The 18,911-nt window shown below is 35.1% G+C and overlaps 1 protein-coding gene and 2 long non-coding RNA genes across 8 annotated transcripts; 1 reads left to right on the top strand and 2 right to left on the bottom strand.

Moving 5' to 3' along the window:
* The first annotated feature begins 3,566 nt into the window (after positions 1-3,566).
* LOC103450684 (EG45-like domain containing protein) lies at positions 3,567-4,608 on the top strand. Its single transcript, XM_008390060.4, has 3 exons — positions 3,567-3,873; positions 3,967-4,249; positions 4,330-4,608. Exons 1-3 carry the CDS (start codon positions 3,768-3,770, stop codon positions 4,334-4,336), a joined length of 396 nt encoding a protein of 131 aa, XP_008388282.2. The 5' UTR covers positions 3,567-3,767; the 3' UTR covers positions 4,337-4,608.
* Positions 4,609-6,327: 1,719 nt separating this feature from the next.
* Positions 6,328-11,334, bottom strand: LOC103450685 (uncharacterized). 4 transcript variants are annotated; one of them, XR_003767293.2, is made up of 6 exons: positions 11,276-11,334; positions 10,836-10,924; positions 9,942-10,107; positions 9,039-9,120; positions 8,312-8,423; positions 6,328-6,416 (listed from the first exon to the last, which is right to left on the bottom strand). It is a non-coding gene; the product is annotated as an uncharacterized lncRNA (long non-coding RNA). The 4 variants fall into 4 exon arrangements; XR_003767289.2 differs by lacking the exon at positions 6,328-6,416 and adding an exon at positions 7,478-7,745; XR_003767287.2 differs by lacking the exon at positions 6,328-6,416 and adding an exon at positions 7,478-7,717.
* Positions 11,335-11,840: 506 nt separating this feature from the next.
* On the bottom strand, positions 11,841-14,514 carry LOC103450686 (uncharacterized). Of its 3 annotated transcripts, none has more exons than XR_531582.4 (7): positions 14,291-14,514; positions 13,966-14,092; positions 13,521-13,597; positions 13,038-13,091; positions 12,649-12,706; positions 12,311-12,363; positions 11,841-11,895 (listed from the first exon to the last, which is right to left on the bottom strand). It is a non-coding gene; the product is annotated as an uncharacterized lncRNA (long non-coding RNA). The 3 variants fall into 3 exon arrangements; XR_003767294.2 differs by having other exon boundaries at positions 13,521-13,581; XR_531583.4 differs by having other exon boundaries at positions 13,966-14,095; positions 14,291-14,505.
* Positions 14,515-18,911: the final 4,397 nt, after the last annotated feature.

The following is an 18,911-nucleotide window of genomic DNA, read 5'->3' as shown; positions in this document are numbered from 1 at the left end:
TTGCTCATTTAATGATTTTTTTTCAATTCCAAAATTATCCTTATTTTTTAATTTGCAAAGTCTAAAATGCCATTACACATTAAAAAATCATCACAACTGCCATCACCAATTTTTTCTAGTGCTTCTATACAATATAAAAGCACTTAGTTGGTTATGTGCCAAACAACAAATTACTTTCTCTTTCTCATAAAAATGCTACTGAAAAGTGCTACAAAAAAAAAAAGCTAATGAGTAAAAGCATTTTATAAAGTATCATATCCAAACGAGCTAAAAAAACTAAAAAGGAAGTAATCCGATTGAAGTTGTTGAGTCAACTATGACACATGGACACATGAAAGGTTAAGTGAACTGGCAATCTTGTACTTTGATAAGGATATATATTGTAAGGGCTTGATTTTGAAAAATGTGTGCATCATGATTTTGACTCTAAAAATGCTAGAAGAATAAATTTTCAATGAATGTATTCTTATATATTTATTTTAGTCAAACTATTATGTTTAAAGCCCAAAAAAAAAGAAAATAAAGAAAAAATTTGAACATTTTATTATCCTTGTGAAATAATGTGTTGGAAGGGGCCTGTTTTAGTTTCTCGCTCTAGACCACCAAAAATTTAGTAACGGCCATGTTTATAGTGGGCAAATACCAAAATGTTGATAATATCATACTGATGATCGTTATTATTGTTTGCTTTAGGTGTGCATATTTAAGTCCAACACTAAACGAAGCATTTATGGTGATTTTTTCAATTTTATTGTCCTTGTTCACGATAGAAAGAATGTAAGAAAATCAAGCGTGGGAGGCAGAGTTCGAACCTCTTGCCTTCTTTTCATGTTAAGCGACTCTTGTTCTTTCATAACCCAGTTAATCGGTGAAACAGATTTCACGCATGCAACCTTGGATGAGGATCATGGGGGTCACTCAAGCAAGCTGACCCATATTATACCTACCTACACCAAAAGTTGCAAACACAAATTCATATGGCTAACATACGTGTTAATAATTGTTTGTAATCTAATATTCTAGTGGATTGGTTTTTGGGTTTCTATCCATGCGTCCACGGTTCAGAACTCCATCATCCTCTAAATTATTATAACAGTTTTAAACTCTCCCCACTTTTCTCCTAATAATAGTATATAAAAATAAAAAAATAAAAAATTTACATGCATAAAGACAATACTTTGATTAATTAGTGTTGATAAGAAAACTCAATAGGATATTTATGTGCTATTTTATGGTGTGCTCTTAATCCTACCAAGAATAAAGACAATACTTTGATTCATTAATTCAATACATGCAATTGGGTGGCAGACATGGGAGATGGCAAGAAGAAGGAAAGAAGCCAACGTGCTTGTTTTAATATTAATTCATTGCAAATAATAGGTGGAGTTCTATGCACAAGTTCAAGCCAAATTAAAGCGCAATCTCATGCTCATACTCTAACATGGACAACCTCATAATAAACATCAGCAGGGGCGCAGACTGAATGCTAGTGGACCTTCCGAAAGCAGGTGTCAAACTGTCACATAACGTAAATTTGACATCATTAATTAGGAAAAGTTTTAGTCTATATTCACAAATATAGAAAATTGTAGTGATATTATGCTATTTCCCTTACTAGTTGGCATGTTAAATTTTCCGTCCCTCTCTTCTTCTTCTTTTTTTTTGGGCTAAAAAAAAAGAGCTAAAAATTTACAAGGAGAAGCCACTGGGATGTCCCTGATTCGATTGATTGATGTGCTTACGATGATCAAGGTTGGCTAAGGCGTGAGCGGAGAAATTTGCTTCTTGGAAGTTATGGAAAAATCTAATATTGAAGAAGTTAACGCATATGTGCTCAGTATATCAATTTGCTATCCGTTCTACACCAAAAATTTTTCTCTTCATTTGTTTTGACGTTTGATAAAAAAAAAAAATATCTTCACAATTAAAAAGATAAAAACAATATCTTCAAAGTTATATGAATCTGTTTGATTTAATCAGAAAACATACCAGCATCTCCCGGGACTTTTTTCATTAGAGTAAATTGTAGCAATGGTCCCTCAACTTTAATCAAATTGGAGCAATGGTTCCTCAACTAAAAATCTATTACCATTGGTCCCTCAACTTATCAAAATGTATAGCTATAGTCATTTTCATCAATTTCGTCAAAATTTTGTCAAAATAAGTTATGTTGGAATAACCATTTATATAATTAGGGTCCCTCAACTCATCAAAGTGTGTAATTATGATCCTTTTCGTCAACTACGTCAAATTTTTTGTTAAAACGAGTTATGTTGGAAGGACCATTGCTACGATTGGGTTAAAGTTAAGGGACCGTTTCTCCAGTTGAATTAAAGTTGAGGGACCAATGGTAATGAATTTTTAGTTGAGGGACCATAGCTACAATGTACTCTTTTTCATTAAACATATTTATCTTTTGCCATATTAATTCTCTGACAAAAAAAGAAGTATTTAATTAATTCAAAAAAGTGTGCTTCATGATTTTGACTCGAAAAATGCTAGAAGAAGAAATTGTCAATGAATGTAATCTTATATATATTTTGGTTAAACAAATATGTTTTAAGCACATAAAAGAAAAATATAACAAAAGATTGTAACTTCTATTTGCGAGTAATGATACATTTATCATATATTTGTATCATTATTTGTACTATTTTTCTAATAGACGTACGGTCTACCAACACATATAAGTTCCATCTCTATTATAAAGATGATACAACTGATCGAAAAAATACGTAATAAGAGTCATATTTTTATTTTTCTTATGAAAATTGTACATTCTATTTTTCTTGTGAAAAATTGTACATTTTAGTCTCTTTGTTGTTTGGTTAATTTGGCTGACGACGTTTTTATTAAGGGAACTTTAACGAAAAGCTCCTGGTACTATTTACTTTAACGAAAAACCATATTTTTACACTAAAAAGTCAATCATGATACTATTCACTTTACCCTTTATTTTGTCCTTATCATTAAAACTCAAAGTTTTCAAATCATTTTCATTAATTTTTCTTTTTATTAAACCACCTTACAAATTAAACCATATAATGTCCATACCGAAGATTCACACATCACATGGATCAAAATACAAAACGTCACATGTTACCGACATATTTCGTATTATCATAATTTGTATAATCTCCAAAATGCCTTCCAAGGGGCACAAGCTGACACGTCGTCCCCAGCCACCACCGCCGCTATAGACGTTTTCAACCCTTTGACTTGAAGTTGTCAAATTCTAGAATGATATCATTATTTTGCAATCTAGAGAGGGATTGAGAGAGAGATAGAGAGTGAGAGGATCTCGAATGCCAATGCCAATTAAATATAATATATTACTTGCTTGCTTCAATTGGATACTCTGATGTGACTCTTACAAACGTCACGTCGTCGGGCCCTTCTTCATGGGACCGGCTTCTTTGCCCTTCCACTTCCCATACATTTTCATTCTTTCTTATTTTGTTCGATCACGGTTAAATCACGTTAATATTTTATATTAATTTTTTTATAGAAATAATAAGATAAAAAATAATAGTAATATAAAATGTTAACGTAGCTTAACCGTGACCGGACAAAATAGGAGGAGATGAGAGTGTATGGGGAGGTGGGAGGGCAGAGAAGTAGGTCCCTTCCTCATTGCAGTAATGTCCCCCAATTCATCGCAGGGCGCAAAACCACCAAAATCTGCCAGGATTGTTTGATCGTCGGAGGATTGTCTGATCTGTAGGCTCCGAAGGTACAGAATCCGGAGAGTATCTTATTCCGTGAGCATGAGCCTCTTAGTCCTGCCAGTGGTGTTATGCTTACTCTGCACAGTACCTAGGCCAGTTTCTGCCGATCTGGGAACTGCAACTTCATACGGCCCTCCTTATATACGTGAGCAAACAATATATATCTCAACGCAATAAAGATAAATAGATCCAGTATGTTTGGGTTTTCTTATGCCATTATATTGTAATTGTTGTGCAGCTACAAGATGCTTTGGGAGGAGGCCTGACCAGTTCCCTCCGCAGTACTTTTTTGTGGCCGTGAGTGAAGGATTGTGGGACGGTGGTTCTGCGTGCGGAAGGGTCTATAAAATTAAATGCCTCAGTGGACTTAATATGCCCTGCAAGGTTGGTGAGACTGTCGAGGTGATGGTGGTGGACTTTTGCCGGAAATCTCCTTGCCCTTCCACCATAGCCATGTCAACCTATGCTTTTGCAGCCATCTCTCACAATTCTTCTGCACCAATCAACATCGAATATCTCCAGTAAACATCTATCTAAATTTTGCACTCTCTTGTACTTCTATTCTTACAGTTCATTATATACTAATATACATGATATACAGGATATGAGACTGTACAGCATCATCGAAGACATGTTCACATACACCAAAGGTGGAAGCGTTGAAATGATTACGAAGAGCAATACACAGTGCAGTGCAGTCACATTTTCTCTTTGAAATGTTTTGTATTCTGAATTGTAAAAGTTCCTGCAGACGGGATTGAACCCTGTTGAATGACACAGTTCGAGGCACAACCTTCATAAGCCTCCTCTGCTCCATTGTACTTGTCAATAAAGTCCTTTCTTGGCAAAATTAATGAGATGTTTTGTCTGTGTTTATGAAGTCTTCATGTTCGATGTGTTTTGTTGCTGCACCACCATTCTGCTCTACTTTTTTCAAGGAACCATATCCCAAAGCCAACGCTTCTAAATCCTAAAACTTAGCTCTCATACTTTCAACCATATTATAAAATAGTGAACTGTAATTTCAAAGGAACTCCATTACACCTTCCAACTTCACAGTCTGACATTACAGCAGAATTATGAGATGACCATGCTGTTTCTCCCCCTGATATTGGCATACTATGCTGAGGCTGCTCAACCATTGGTGGTGCTGTCACAGACGTGGAAAGAGGTTCTCCCTGTTCTGATTCTGATTTTTTCAGTGAATGCTGAAGTACATTGGGCTCGATACCTGTCTCCGGCGTTACCTGCTGCACAGGCTGGATAATAGATCCATGAGAAGATTCAGGGTCATGTGTAGAAGTTGTACATTCAGAGCTCGGTCTAGTGAATAGATTGGAACCGGTCTGAACTTTTTAGCAAAGTGATTACTTCCTGGCCTATCATGAGATACCTCTGGTAACGATAAAAATGAGTTTGAGAATTGTGCCCCCCTTGAATCAGGAAAATTGTATTGATGATTAGCATCATTAACCATGGCTGGTAAACGCAATGAATATGGGGCAGGATCCACCACATTGCCCATTACAGGTCCAGAAACATGTTGGAACTTCTCGCCTTCTTCAGACATGAGAGGCAAAAAATGGGTTCTGGGGTGGCAGCACCTTGCTCTGTGGTGTTGGCATATCAAATTGAGCTTTCTCAACAGATTCCGATGGCTAACCAACTCCAACCAATTCTCTCTGAAAAAAGGGAAGCATGTTGTATTCCCATCCTCCATTGCATTGGTGGTAAAAGTGGCCATGGTGGCATGTCTTCCAGATTGACCACAGTAGCTTCAATGGGCAGGACTGATATAGAAAGGGTAGAATCTAATGGTTCCAATGTTTGCTATATAACATCAAGTTCCTGGCCTAATGGTTCTGGTAAGAACTTTGATGTTAAAGCATGGCTTGGAAGATATTCAGGATGACATTCCGGGGAAGCATCCAAGCATACTTCCTGATTGATTTGCTCAATAAATTGTAACTGGTTGGATTTCTCCGAATCCATGTGGCTTTGAGACCCTGCCTGTACAGATTGAAGACTTGATAAAATGATACTTGCTTGATCTTCTTCCGAACTTTCCACATCAAGCTCATCAGATTGAACCACCAGAGAACGCTTTAAGTCAGCTTCTGGCTGATGCCTGATCCCTTGCTCCATCTCTTGGCAACTATTTGATACCAACTTGATTTGCTTGCAACTCCAATGAATTCTCCAAACTAGTTTCAGGCTCTGGCAGGTAGCAGGTAGGTGAAGACACAACTTCCGTATTTTCTAAAGATGCTGAGGCAGGAACAGAAGCACACACGAATGGAAGCAGGAACAGAAGCAGAAGCAGGAAATTCCATTCACCCCAGGTGAATATGTTCGTCTAAGCTTTCAAAAATCAGTCCATCACATCTGCTAAATCCTTTTCAGCTTTGCACATAACTTATCTTTGTTGTTTTTACTCATTCTGCTCGAGTTTAAACTCCACAATAACAACTTTTTAACGATGATTAAGAAAATACTACTAACTCTTCAAAATGACTAATTCTTCAGATGTGCTCACATCAGATGTGATCACAAAATGACTAATTCTTCAGTGTGAAAAAGCTCTGTGCAGAACTAAATACTAAGTCCACTGCAGAATACAAAATGTTATTATTAGCAACGCACCGGTTCGAGTTCTACCAGTAATTTTCGAAGCTTGGCCACTCTAACCTGCAACAAAACCAACTAATAAGCAAAAAAGAACCCGTATTCCACAATAAGCAAAAAAGTGAGAAAAGGAGTGGATTCAGACCAACTAAATGAAAAACCATGGATAACTTATGCCCTAGGAAGGTAAAACTTAAGCATCAGACCAATTAAATGAAAAGACCACTGATGATTGTGTTATTGTTGTGCTAATGAATCTGTTGACCACTCGCATCTGGTGTTTGGTTGATACTTGATAGTTGAACAAAGAGTCTTCAGCTCGAGTAATTGCTTTTTTAGAATTTATATGCTTTGTTGAGGATATCTGCATGTTAGATTAATATCGTGTTACGGTATATTAGCACAGAGACTGAGGTCCTTTATTTGGCAAAGCATCGCGCTACTATTTGTGGAAAATTACATAACTCCGAACTCATATGAAATGATTGTTTGCATCTCCTATTTTGACTAAGTTCTCTGCGGTTGTAGGTTCCTCTCGATACGTAGCATATTAAATTTGAATTGGGGAACTGTATGAATTATTTGCGGGGTATAAAGATAGCCACCATAACTTACCCACGTTTGTGCATCTTACACACATTGCAATTCTACATCTGCATTGCTTAGTGAACTTTCACAAAATTTGAGGGAATAAGAGCCAAGCTAGATGTGCAGAATGCAGAGAAATAGAAAAGTAGTGATGTTACCTATTTTGTCCATTATTATTTTAACCGTTGAGAAAAGCAGTCCATCAGCATGAGCATACCAACGCCAGGAAATAGGGTTAAATTTCCATGTATGAAAATGAAAAGCTTAAATCAGGTTGTTGAATTGATTTACATATCCTGATTTGAGCCTTTGTTGTTGAATTGGCTTCTTCTGTGCTTGATATAAATGTCTTCTGTGCTTAAATCAGGTTGTTGAATTGATTTATATAACCTGCTTTCTCCTATTTTTGTGGATTGCAGGAAACGTGTTGAATTTTAGTTGGGGCAATCGATTTTTATAAGTGGGTTTGTGAAATTATTACTCTATAGGCGAGTAATTTTAGAACACACTAGAAAATATGCATGCGCGTTGCTGCGGGACTTGAATGCATCACCTTAACTGCATGAATAAGACATTTTACCTGAATAAATTCAACACAATCATGACTAAACATAGGGATAGATGAGTGAACGGAGTCGATAAGATATGCAGCTTCGTTTTTATATACATTCAACTTAGCTGACATGAACAGACATTGTACAATTAACAGGACAAAACTGAAACGTTTTGTTTCCCTAATAAACAGAAGCAACATGCAGTTCACACAAATCTTGCCCCTGCAGTCAAGGTGGCAAAATATATATCCTGTAGGTTAGGCACATGTTTCAGCAGTTGACAAAAAAACATAAAAACTGTTTCGTTCTTATTCTAGCATCCAAGTTTTCAAGCACAAACAAAACACATGCAGGATGCCTGTTTCCATAAGAAACAGAAGTCTGAGAAGTGTATTTTAGTTTAGAGAAGATGCATATATTTTCTAACAGCGAAAACATGAGCAAATATGATTGGGCAGAAACATGAGAGTAAAAAATCCAAACCTCAAGAATATGATTGTATTACAACAAATATGATTGGGTTGTACTCGAGGATCAAATGGGGACTTGAGATTTTGGTAATTGTGTAGAAGAAAAAGAACACCAATGGAACATTCCTAGAAACTAACCCTCAAACCCCATCCAAATCAGATCAACTAATCAACCAAATTAGCCCAATCAATAACCCTAAATTTACTCAATCAAATTTGCCCAATCAACAATCCATAAGGGTAAGATTATTTTTAACTATACACAAATTCGCATGCTAGTCATTTCATACATTTAACTAATTCAGCAACTTGAAAATGATTAAGAATAATTTAGAATGATACCAACCCGATTTTAGCTCATCTGGCTCCTCTTTCATCCGCAGCTTTGTATTTGAAAAGCTGAGTAGCCAAGTTTGGAGAAGTCGTTAAATAATCACTATCTGAGGATTGAGAATAACCTACATTCACATTGCACAAAGTTCTATGGAAAAGGGGACAAATTAATATATTTAAAATAAGTATTAAGATGCAAATATTCTCAAGATAAATTAAGCAGAAAAATGAATACATTTTACCAATTGTCAGACACTACTAATTTCATCCGTTGATCATGGAAACTATAAAAATCCATCCAATCAAGAGACAATGTAAAAGTTGTTAGAAGGTGAATATGCAATGAGGAATCTAGATATACCTGACAAATTTGCGATTCCATTATAATTTCACACAAAAAAAAATCAAATTTTGATTCAAACAAAAAAATCTCATCTGTTGCAGACCGAACCAACCAAAAAAAGATTCTATTAACACGATTTTCAACCCAACTATAAAAAGGAGCTTTATAATAGCACAATCAATATCATTTCAACCCAACCAAAAAGAAACTAATTGTATGTCATCAATTTGTAAACACAGAGAAGATGCATCATATTTCATGACTAATCAAAAGCTTACAAATGTCAGGTAAGAACATACGTAAGTTCAAATGCAAGAATGCAAATGAAGATAATTCACTCCATTGTGTTCAGCAAGGGAATAAAAAGTTACGAAAATAGTATGATAGTGATTCGTACCCTTAACTTGATCTGATGGCAGGGCATTGAATGTTGACTGAACAAAATTTTGCAAGTAATGAGGTTGCATAAAAACTTTCACCTGAAAAGTTAAACCCACCATTATATGAAGGTAAATAAGGAAAATTCAATCCAATAATCACAACAATATGAGAAGTGTATTTTAGTTTAGAGAAGATGCATGTATTTTCTAACACGAAAACATGAGCAAATATGATTGGGTAGAAACATGAGAGTAAAAAATCCAAACCTCAAGAATATGATTGTATTACAGCAAATATGATTGGGTTGTACTCGAGGATCAAATGGGGACTTGAGATTTTGGTAACCGTGTAGAAGAAAAAGAACACCAATGGAACATTCCTAGAAACTAACCCTCAAACCCATCCAAATCAGATCAACCAATCAACCAAATTAGCTCAATCAATAACCCTAAATTTACTCAACCAAATTTTCCCAATCAATAATCCTTAAGGATAAGAGTATTTTTAACCATGCACAAATTCACATGCTAGTCATTTGATACATTTAACTAATTTTGCAAGTTGTATTTCTGTAAATGGGAATGAAAATGTAACTTTTGGTCTTATACTTTCAAAACCAGTACACATCTCAAATGTGGGAGTCTCAAAAGTTGTTTCATTGATTTCATTCCAAAGAAATTTTTTGTTCGGACAGATATTCGAACAAAATACTCTCTGAATGACACTCACTTAAAACACCTTAGAAGAACTCACGTTTCTCATCTGAAAAAGAGTTCAGGGATATGAAAAAACTACTTAAGACCAAAAGCATAAACCACACTCAATACAATCAATAACTAAACTAACAATATATTCAACAATTTATCAAAAACACCATCAACTTAAACACCTTTAAACCATAAAAACCAATGGAACAGACCATATAATTAATGAGTGGTGAGTGCAGACTTTTTGGCATTTAGGGCACCAATTATCCTAACAGAGAGCGCGTTTGGTCCTCCTCCTTTGCCATTTTCCTCCTCATCCCCTGAATCCTCATCACCCTGCACGTTCCAATGCCGTCTCGAGAAGCGCCTTAGCAAACACTAGGGAGAAAAATCTAATTAATATTTTTTTAAACAAATATTAGTGCACTACAAAAATACATCATCTATAACAAGCAAACACGCGAATGCCTGAAAACAGTATAAGTCTAATATATCCTTGCATTTCTTTTTGATTTCAGAGTACGTGGAAATCACATCAACAAATCAAAGCCCTAAATTTTTATCATCCTGAACTGGAAAAATCTGTAAAATCTAAAAAATTTCGCCGCATCAAAATAATTAAAAATTAAACCCCCCCCCCCAATTCTCTTATATAGCTGATAATCAAAACCAAATTAGTATATTACTCAGCTAAAAGCCTTTTTTCAACGAAAACGCGGAAGGCAAGCCTGAGTCCTAATAATCCAAAATCATGTCAAATGGAGGAAAATGATATATCAGAATCGAATACTCATATACTAATAGAAAAATTTTCCTTAATTTATCTAATTATAGAAATAAAAAAATTAGATCAAGAAAACCAAGAGCCAAATACAATTTTGATGCAAAGAAAGCAAAGTTAGAATACCAAAAGCCAGATTATGCTATTAAATCAGAGAAAACTGAGATGCAATGGAATATGTATAAATCTAATCCAAGAAAGCAAACCAAAATCCTTACTGTCTGAGAGAAATTGGGATAGAACATTGTAGAGATAAAGCAAGAGGAGAGATACACCTGGCTCTGGTTGGAATTGCAGGCGATAAATGTTTGGAGAGAAGCTTTACCTTTCACTCGCCTTTGATTCCTGTAGCCACAGCAGACACATCGCTAGTGACAGTTTCGAAAGGGAATTCCGAATTCAAAATTCAACAACCTAAACCATAATTAACTCACAATTTAGTTCCATCAATATGATAGACATACCAAACTGTCAACAAACTAACAAAAGTAAACATAAACGTAATTAAAGTGTAAGTGAACTAATATTTTGTACAATAAATATATAAGGGATATGCGTTGCAGATATACATGATGCATAAAGTCTCCCATGTTTCCGAAACGAAAACGCTGCAAATCCAAGATATATGGCCAATTAATTGTTCAATGGGTAATGGATTGCTGGATATTCTTAGCTGCCTTTGTAGTTCTTGTTTGTCATATTCGAACACAACTCAGGAAAAATAAATATAAACACAAAAGAGAGAAGAAGATATAAGACAATTACCTATTTAGTGAGTTCTTGGACCTATTTAGAGTCACTGGAATGAAATGAAGCCAACTCTGCAACAGAGAAACAAACTAAAAGTCAAAATCCCGAAATCCAAGTTTAACTCAATCAAATATAATAACCAATGAAGTGAAACTTTGCTTCTTAGTATGGATATGCATGCTATAAGAAACCCAGTTCAAAATGGCATCAGCCGTCTCTGATTGTGACAACTCATTCAACTTAATTTGGTTATCATTTATAGCCTAAATCAAACTACAACTTTATCCCGCGAAATCGAGGAAAACTACCTGTGTTCGATTTCATGTCAGCACCTCAACTTATATCGCATCCAATTAAACTACTACAACAACATACTGACAAAGTGAACATGGAAATTCATATACCATTTGACAATACGAAATCAAGCAATTTCTAAAGACCAAAAATAGATCCTACAAAGCAGAAACCCTATCTCATATGCATTAAAGCGATTAACAAATTCTCGGTGAATCATCATAAAATTAACCCATTTTCTTAACTCCAAAAACATGAAAGATTAAGAAAGGGTTCTGAGTTCTCATCATAACCAAAATAATCATATTGTTTCAATTTGAACTCGGGTCGACTTCCGTCATCTGCATTAACAAAAAACAATAACTTATGTCAGTGCATTTCACCATAAATCAATTCCTAAAATCAACTGCATATCACAAAGTTACCCAAAAGACACAAAATACCTGAAAATTACTATATTAGCACTCCATCCACCCCAAAATCAGAAAATTAGAAAACAGAACTTGACAACATTGTACATAAAAAGCAAGGAATCAATAATTTAGGTGGTTTCCCAGGACAATAATGAGCTTGCAGAGATCATATTCATGCATGGATGCACAAACACAAAGACATCACATAGACCATTTGATGACAAAAAAAATAGAGATGCTTAGAGACTCAACACACACTATTCATAGATCCATGACTTAGAAATTCTCAGATCCGGTTGAAATTAATAAAATAAAATAAAAATTTAGGGATGTGAAAATATACCTCTGATAGTCTGAGCTCTGTTCCCATGATTCCTTCGCCGGCTTAAGGCAAACCTGAGGAGATCGGCGATTAAAGGATAAGAAAACTGGCAGCCGTGCTTTAGTTTTTTGATAGAGAGAGTTCAAGAGAAAAAGAAGAAGGGGATACCCCTTCCCTTCTGAGATCGTCGATAACATCTGAATTACTTAACATCCATACACTATATTTACACACCTACACTAATCAACACTCATAAAATATCAATGGTCCAACAATTATGGAGCTCAAAATTTCTATAAGGGCCAATCAAATCATAAATTAGAATGAAAACATGTAAGTAATTAAGAAGTATTGCTTACTTAGTTGGCTCCTTCTTGTCACTTCAAGGATTATTCAATTCAACCTGATTCGATCAAACTGCATCACCCAACAAAACAAAGAAAAAATAAATTAAAAAGGAAAATAAGGGGAGCTAAATAAATATACACTGACCTACTTTTTGGCTACAAAACCCAAAAAGAGCTATTAAACAGCAGTGCATAATGATGGAATTTCTATGAAAAAATATGAATGAGTTTTCAATTAATAATTGAGGCCGAAATAAAGAAGGCCTTTCTCACCTTGATGCAGGGAGGACAACAAAAACATTATGTATGGATTAACGTATAATATCTGAGATCCTATCTGTTTTTTATTGACTGATGTTTCAACATCAATCACCTAATTCATATCACACATCCATACATACCTGAGAACGCTTATTCCCACCACCATAACGTTGTTGCTTTAGTATGTTTTTTCACTGAGAAGAAAAGGAAAGAGCATCATGAAAAATTTAATTCCAATATACCTGAGAACAATTCACATGTTATTACCTTAAACTGGAGTTAAAATTACTCACCCATTTTTTGTCATCACACCAAGACAAAAATAAAAGAAGACTTCTAATCCCATAAATTAGCAAATACTCAACTATCCTAAATTCCTAATCACACTTGACTTTGCTGCCCCCACACTTTTGTCCCCTGTTTCCCATTAACTAAAAACACTCCCAAATCACATCAGCCAGCCATACAACAAAGCCACTGGCTACATCAAATATTAGGCATGATTTAGGTAACCAAATTCAATTAATAGAGTTCGGATAACGAAATGCAAAGAACACGATACATATTGTAAAATTCAAGAACATAATTAAGAGGATTTGAACTATATTGTGTTGAAAACTTACCGAAGAGTGACGATTCCAGGGCGGTAGCGGTCAGGCTTCTTGACTCCTCCAGTTGTGGGTGCTGATTTGATTGAAGCCTCAAAATTAAAACAATTAGCAACTTAGATCCAATAATCTGATTGTTTCTCGGAAAAAATAGCTTGCAATTATTGACCCAACACAGATTTTGCAGCATTAATTAAGAGAGAATTATACTTTTATTTACTTGTGACTAAATCTTTATTGTTTTGTGGTAATTTGTATAGTAGACAGCCAAACAATATGTATATATATATAATTACTCAAACAGATTAAGACTCCTAATCAAATCAAATCGTTTCTGGTGCAGCTGCTGAACAATGGAGAGCCAAAGCGACTCCTGCTTTTGAGTGACAGAAAACTCTGCAGTGACTCGAACAGAGAAATTGAACTAATAATAACAAAGAGTTGGGATCACAATACTCACCAAGACCAGCTCAAAGAGAACATTCTGATCAGCTTTGATCTCGTTGATGAAGTCCGACAAACTTCTTGATAGTCTAATCGCTGCTCTTGCCGACGTTGGTGCCATCCCCGTCTCGACGCTCGACATGCTTCTTGTCACAGTGAGAAAAGGGAGGGATGAGGGGATTTGATGGATGGTTACAGAGAGAGGGGAGAGAAAGAGGAAAAGAAAAGGGGAATAAAATTTACTAAACACAGAACTAAAATTAATAAAAATAAATTACTGAAATTAAAACCCAAATTCCAGAAATGAAGAAAAATGGAACCCCAATATGGAAATTAATCACCTTGGGGAACATCTTCGTGTGATGGAGGGACTTGTGGATGTCCATGGCGTAGTCCACCGTGTTGGTCAGTTAAGGAGCTCGATCTTGGACTTGAGGATCTGCTCATCTGTATACATCTGACGCTCCTGCAGGAACGGGAGGAGGAAAAAATGAAGAAATTTGCATTTAGGGATATGGGTTTGTCGTTGAATACCGGAAAGATATGAAGAAATTAGGGTTTGCAGAGAGTAGCAGAAACTGAGAATGGCCTTCTGTCTGCCCTACAGCTACAACCCCCTCACCATCGATCGCAATCAGTCCCGACAATTAAGATGACAAAAGTACCCTCCAAACTTTTAATCCGGGCCATCCGATCTTAACCCTTGATAGGCATTTTCCATCATTTGAACACCCAAGGGGCCGGCCTCATCAACAATTGAGGCAAGGCCAGCAAACACAGCCCAAAACAAACTAAGGACATCTCCAACCGATGGCTGGTCAGATGGCTAAATTATTTGAACACCCAAGGGGCCGGCCTCATCAACAATTGAGGCAAGGCCAGCAAACACAGCCCAAAACGAACTAAGGCCATCTCCAACCGATGGCTAGCCAGATGGCTCGTTTTAGCCCTCTGGCCCTCCAAGATTCTCCAAGATATTAATATTTTAATGAACAATACAGGGTCATATTTGCCTTTGTCTCCAACCGAGGGTCAGAGTGCCAGAGGGTTCGTTTTAGCCCTATCACAAAAAACCGTCTCCAACCGAGAGTCAAAGGGCCATAAGGTCAAACATAATTTATTATTTAAAAAATACAACTTAAACTTAAATCCAACGTTTTATGTTTTTAAATGTTTTTCAAAAATAAATTTTGTGAAATAGAAGTTATAGAAAAAAATGGAATTTAAAAAAAATATGAAATAAATTTTGTGAAATAGAAGTTATAGGAAAAAAATGGAATATGAAACAAATTTTGTGAAATAAAAGTTATAGGAAAAAAATGGAATTTAAAAAAAAATATGAACCAATTTTTGTAAAATATAAGTTATAGAAAAAAAGTTATAGGAAGTTATAGAAAAAAAAAGGTTTAAATTCATAAAAAAAAAATTGAATACAACGGCTAGTGACTGGCTAGCCGTTGGAATTCAAATTATAATTCAAATTAGTGTCGGTTTTAACCGACACTGTTTAAACTGATATTACACTAACATTGTTATTAGTGTCGGTTATAACCGACACTAATAATATAGTATATATTATTTATGTCGGCTATAACCGATAGAAATAACAAAACATTAAAAAAAAATAGCCAGCCCTCCAGCCCTCCAGCCATCTCCGATCCTGTGGGGCCCTCCCAGATTCCAGAGCCCTCTGGCCTAGCCCTCGGTTGAAGACGGTTTTCGAGCTATTTTCGGCCCTCTGGCCCTCTGGACCCTTGGGTTGGAGATGGCCTAACCCAGCCACCTTCACCATAGTGGCAAGCTTGTAAATAAACTGAAATGTGGTTCAAAATACTGTTCATTTAAATATAAAGTTCAAATATTAACCCAAACAATCTTTTTTCAGCAGATTCTTTTGTAGGCAATAAAGGATTATATGGACCACCGTTATCTCCAGGTAACATGGATGACGGATCATCAAGGTTGTCACCAACATTAGAAGGCGAACATTCAAATTCTGAGCACGGAATTAAATGGGATCTGGTTGGTGCTGAAGTTGGATTTATTGTTGGCTTTGGAATTGCTATTGGATCACTTGTGTTGTGCAAAAGATGGAGTAAATGGTATTTTAAAACTATGTATAAAATCCTTGGTAAGATATTCCCTTAGCTGGAGGAAAGATTTGGCCCTCATCGAAGACATGTTGACATACATCAAAGGTGGACGCGTTGAAATGATTACGAAGAGCAATACACCGTGATCTGCAGTAATATTTACTCTTTGAAATGTCTTGTATTAAGAGTTGTGAAGTTCCAGCAGACGAGATTGAACCCTGTCGAAAGACACGGTTCTAGGCACAACCTTCTGCTAATTTGAGTTATTAAGAATATATATTGTAAGAGTCATTGGAGAAATTGTAGGTGTCTTTTATTAGGAAGGAAATATATTGTGTTTATAGTTTTCCTTGTAATACAAGGTTTGTGTGTGTGTGTGTGTGTACAATAAAGCTTCAGTGAATAATAAATAAGAAAGTATTTTGAGTGTACAATTCTGCTTAGCATCGAGAGCTAGGACTAAAAAAAACCTAACGTACCACCGTGCCGCTGCTGCTCAAAATCTGCGAGAGTTATATTGTTTCTGCCGTTCCACTTTCCGAGGACTGTTTCCTTGCACTTACCGTGTGTACCTCAGGGTTGGTTTTGAGATGTCGGGAGCCTTGTACCAAATTTATAAAAAGGGCCATTCTTAAGACAATCTTAAAAAAAAAAAAATGAACAATGTACTGATGCTAAAAAGCAATACTGAAACAAACTTAAAAACTCACAGTAATTATCGGTTTCTAAATATCATTAAATGTAAAGAAAGCTATAAAAATAATCATATTACTAAATAATCAACAATCAGTTTAATCTTAAGAAACAAATGAACAAAACTTAAAAAAGTCTGGCACTGAAGTTTCACTTAAAGATGCTTCTTTGTGCATTCTTTGCTATAAAATCATCGATTAAACCTTTATAATCAATTTTGTCTAAGAAACCACTTTCAATCGATATCAAAGCAAGTGCATTTAACCTTTCCTGCAACATGGTTGATTGTAAGTATGATTTTAATAACTTTAACTTTGAGAAACTTCTTTCCACAGATGCAATGGTAACGGTACAATCAACAAAATTATATGCAATGCTTGTAGTCGGGAAACAACGCATCCTCTTTAAGTAGTTCAATATGTCAATGGATGTCTTCATTTCTTTCGGCAAACACTCTCGTAAAGGCATCAATTCTACAGATAATGCATCCCCATTAACATCAAAGAACTTACCTTTCTTGAGAAAGTTTTGAAGATGATCACAACAATCTTTCAATTTATCATTGTCCATCGAATTCAACCTTTATGAAGTGAACAAAAACCCAAATATATCATCTATGCTTGATATTCTTCAAACCTTCTCTTCAGTGAACCAATAACTTTACCTATTATATATAAAAAGTAATGAACCCAAAAAGATCCCTCCGCTGATTGTTCAGTTAATTGGGATGATTCATAATCATTCTCATCAAAGTGTCTTTTGCTACGAACTTGACGCTTTTTTGGAAACACAAAATCAATTTCCATTTCAATAGCAAGTTTTTAGCATTAATTATGGCCTCCGCAAACTCAGTTTCTCTTTACTTTTCAAAATAAGAGATCAATCTTTGTACTTATTCTATATCAACATCAATAAGCATCTCTTTAGATTGTAAATCTTTGCTAACCTCATTACAACATCCAATATTTTGTACTAAATACTTTATATATAGTTCTAGTTAAATACTTCAAAATTGAAACATGAAGCGATGAGCAAAGATGTACTTGTATGGTGCGAAAATATCAACTTTAAGCCACAACGAAATGTTATGCGTCAAATGTTTCACATTCGAAAAAGGACTAGAATCCTCGCAAATATAATATATATGCATTATTGATTTGTCAAACTTATTAGCAATACAATACAATTCTTTAATCACAGATAATAACCAACATGAAAGATAACAACCATGGACTAAACTTTGCAAATTGTAGAACCACCATAAGGGCATTACAACAAAAAGGGTGCACCATCGTCTAAGGATCTTGCAATCGTCAGTAAAGAAGCATTACTATGAGTTAGCTTCAACAAACGTCGAGTTAATTTCCTCTCCAAAGTCTTTTGTCATGCACATAAATCAAAAGAAAAAGAAAAATTACTATCTTACTCTGAAAACAGTCGCCGCTCAATGATCTTGAAGATGCTACTAGTACAAAAAAAATAAAAAATCTTTAATTTGAAGACTCATTTGATATCTCTCTTGGAACACAAAAAATCCTACGTGGCACTTCAAATTTAATTATATGGACTCTCTTGAAAATGCTATGAGTACATCATTTATGGGACTAAAAAGAATATATATGTATGTATGTATAATTATTTTTTAGAAGAATTAATTCAATTCTTGATTATAGTAGGCACAATTCAAATAATCTATGCAGCTTCAACATCACATATTAAAATCTTTGACCAAAAAAAAAATCACATATTAAAATGGATTTCTAGCTTAAAGACGACAAACAAATGATAGGTATACGTGGGTTCCATATTCTACTCACATGCTCTGCCAACCATGCATACGTATATGAGATGCGAATAGACTCATAAAATAACAACGTCAATCTTTACACAAATTAATATTAATTACTATATATTGATGTTATATTCCGCTGTCATATGTCTCAATCTTTTATATAATCAAATCGCACATACATAATATTTTTTAACATAAAAATCATGCAAGAGATCATGTCTAACTCAGCAAAGAAATTCGTTATGTACCCCATACATTATACTATGTAGTCCTATCTTTATATATAACAAGATGGCCAGTGTGGAATATGCTTCCCTGTACCAAACCTATAGAGGGACGTCAATATGACCTCTTGTATGCCAAAAGTAGACATACTTCCTAATC

This window comes from Malus domestica, chromosome 12 (genome assembly GCF_042453785.1).
Source record: "Malus domestica chromosome 12, GDT2T_hap1".
Lineage (NCBI taxonomy): Eukaryota > Viridiplantae > Streptophyta > Magnoliopsida > Rosales > Rosaceae > Malus > Malus domestica.
This window is presented reverse-complemented; position numbering and strand designations above follow the sequence as displayed.